Genomic DNA, 2,992 nt, shown 5'->3' with positions numbered 1-2,992 from the left:
AGTATGGACAGTTTTCTGGACATTAGAAAAACCAAGTTTTTTATGTCTGGTAGGTATTTGCAAAAAGATGGAAAAGAATATCCTTAAGATTCAAAAATAGAACTAGTGGATAATTTTACTCCATTTTTAATTAGTAAATGTATATCTAAAATTTGTGGTAAAACAATAAATGAAATTGAGTATACAGGAAGAGTAAGTACAATTAAAAGTTTTATAAGCTACTCTCTGGATTTAAACGGACCAACTATAAACTCAGGTTTTGTAAGTAAATTTAAAGGTGGAGGTCATTTTAATGTTATGGGTAATTTATCTCAATTTGGCATGCCATTTTTCAAAGACCATCCATATCCTGTTTTCAATTGTGACATGGAATTATGTTTTACTAGAAATACAGACGATGATGCATTATTAAAAAGAGATGTTGCAGGAACAGAAGATGGTAAAATTATTATTGATGAATTTACAATTAAAATTCCAATTGTAGAATACAATCCTTTGCAAAAAGTTTTATTGTTAAAAGAGTTAACTGAACTTTCTCAAGAAAAAAAGTATACTTTTAATTTTAAAACGTGGCGATGTATTGAGGAAAGAAATATTTCTGGAAGAACTATAAAAATTGATTTATCAACACAATATTGAAGTGAAAATTCTCCTGAGTTTTGTGGTTTTGGATTACAAACAAACAAATTAAATACTCAAGATCATGATCCTGGTGAATTTGATCATTGTTGTGTTAGAAACTATTGGTTTGAAATAAATGGAAAACGTTATCCTGAAGAATGTCAAGATGAAGATTTTAAGAATAATAAATTTTGTCAATCTTATGAGAATTTAATGTCTTATAAATTAACTTACCATAAAAATCAACAAGAACTTCCATTGATGTATAATGATCCAAATGATTTTAAATTATTTAGGTCAATATTTCTAATTAAAACAGTTTACCAACCAATTAATATTTCTGCAACTAAAAAAAATATTATTATACATATTGAGTTACATGAAGATTTACCCAAAGACACAATTTGTTTTATTTTTTTCATAAGAGAAGATGAATTTTTGTTTGACATTGAAAAAGGTACAATTGAAGAAACTTTTAGTGGTTAAAATATACATATAAAAATGTGTTTGTATGATTGAGATTGCTGTACTTTTTGACTTTAACCCTTTATAGGGCAGAACAAAAAAAATCACCAGATTGTTCTGAAAATTGGTATACATTCAGTATGGAGTACTCTGATTTTGGGAAAAATATTGGAAAATTTTTAATTTGTTTTGCATGATTGGAAAAGTGGTGGGAAAATAGTTTCCCTTTGCACCTTTACGACCGTGGGATTTACTGAACGGGCAATGGTAATATATTTCCCACTTATGCGGTTACTTAGAAAAATATACAAGCCTCATTCAAACTAATATACCTAAATATAATAAAAATAAAAAAAGTAAAAAAACATTAAAAACACAACATTTCTGTAATGCACATCCCTATAAAATGTATTTAAAATTCATAAATAATAATAAAAAAAAAACAATTGAACTTATACTTAGTAAAACTAAAATTGATAAAAAATAAATAATAATTATTATATATCTTTAAAATAAAAATCAACAACCTGATACATTTCTAGTAAAATAAAACAATAAACTTCTGGAATTTTCCATATAAATAATAAAAGTAATGAAATAGGGATAAACAATTTTAGGTAGGTTTGTGATATGGTACAAAACATTGTTTGCATAGTGTTATGTCGCATGTAGAACAAATCATATTGGATCTTTTTTCTTTTGCTTTAGTGCTACACATTTTGCATCTTCTATATTTATCTATGAATTTTGTCATATGATTAACTCCAGCTGTAAAATCATGAGCGATGGAAAGTTTTTGTTTTTTTTTATATCTTTGTTCGTGGGGGGAAGATGTATTCTTTTTCCTGCATGAGAAATTCCCAATAAGCTCATCCGTTAATCTCGATCGAAACTCTAAATGTGTAATGTACTTTTTTTTATTCTTGTTGCAACTTTCTTTATATAAAATATAAGAATTAACAATAGCAGTATCAACCATATAATAAAAAAGTTTAATCCACCACTTCCTCGACTTTTGAGAAATTGAGTATGGAGACATATATTGATCAAATTTGTCAACTCCTCCCATGTATTTATTATAATCTGATATTCCAGTAGGGCACTTTACTTGAATCCTTTCCCCTTTACCATTTTTTCTCAGTACTGTAGATGTATCTGAAGAGTTATGCATGTTGCTAACAAGTGTCACTGGTTTACTTCCTCTATCCTTCCATCGCATAATACCAATATCTTCACTTTGGGCATATTCAATGTCACCAGAAGTATATTTACCATCATTTTTCATAAGGTGTTTTGGATAATACTTTTTGTTTACTCTAAATGTTCCACATGCAAATATACCATCACACAAAAGTTTAAAAATTAGAGGTATACTGGTAAAAAAATTATCAAAAAAAACACAGTAAATAAGTTTTTCAATTTTTTGGTCAAGTATAACACAACGTTTTCTCCTAGTCCATACTCAGGTATTCCATTTGATTTTTTTCCAGTGTATATATCAAGATTCAGTAAAAAACCACTATAAGAATCAGCCAATGCCCATATTTTGAAACCCCTTTTAATAGGTTTCATGGGCATATATTGTTTCATAGTGGAACGTCCTTATATGCTACCATGCTTTCATCGACTGCCAAGTATCTTGATGGGCGATATACAGATTGATAAATATCTTTCAAATGCGTTATCATAGGACGAATTTTATATAATTTATCAAAATCCAAAGAATTTCTTGATGGCATTTGGGAATTATCATTAAGATGAATTAACCGTAGAATTTTCAAAAACCTTTTTACAGGCATGATTTTGGCCACACGTTCACAAAAAAAATTAGGATCATTTGACCAATATAACCTGATGCTAGGTAAGCTATGGTAACCCATAAAAATTAAAATTCCAATAAATGCTT

At 28.1% G+C, this 2,992-nt stretch overlaps 1 protein-coding gene across 1 annotated transcript; it reads right to left on the bottom strand.

The window, feature by feature from the left end:
- Window positions 1-1,699: 1,699 nt before the first annotated feature.
- Window positions 1,700-2,676, bottom strand: LOC132953514 (piggyBac transposable element-derived protein 4-like). Its single transcript, XM_061025901.1, has 2 exons — window positions 2,525-2,676; window positions 1,700-2,402 (listed from the first exon to the last, which is right to left on the bottom strand). The coding sequence occupies exons 1-2, from the start codon at window positions 2,674-2,676 to the stop codon at window positions 1,700-1,702; spliced, it is 855 nt and encodes a 284-aa protein (XP_060881884.1).
- Window positions 2,677-2,992: the final 316 nt, after the last annotated feature.

This window comes from Metopolophium dirhodum, unplaced genomic scaffold (genome assembly GCF_019925205.1).
Source record: "Metopolophium dirhodum isolate CAU unplaced genomic scaffold, ASM1992520v1 scaffold59, whole genome shotgun sequence".
Taxonomy (NCBI): Eukaryota; Metazoa; Arthropoda; class Insecta; order Hemiptera; family Aphididae; genus Metopolophium; species Metopolophium dirhodum.
The sequence above is the reverse complement of the archived record's forward strand: the minus strand, read 5'-3'. Positions and strand labels throughout refer to the sequence as shown.

Excerpts from the sequence above, each read along its gene's own strand:
- LOC132953514 (XM_061025901.1), bottom strand. The coding sequence starts at position 2,676 with ATGAAACAATATATGCCCATGAAACCTATTAAAAGGGGTTTCAAAATA. Across the intron at positions 2,403-2,524 it reads GGACTAGGAGAAAACGTTGT|AGTAAACAAAAAGTATTATC; the intron begins GTTATACTTGAC and ends TGGAACATTTAG.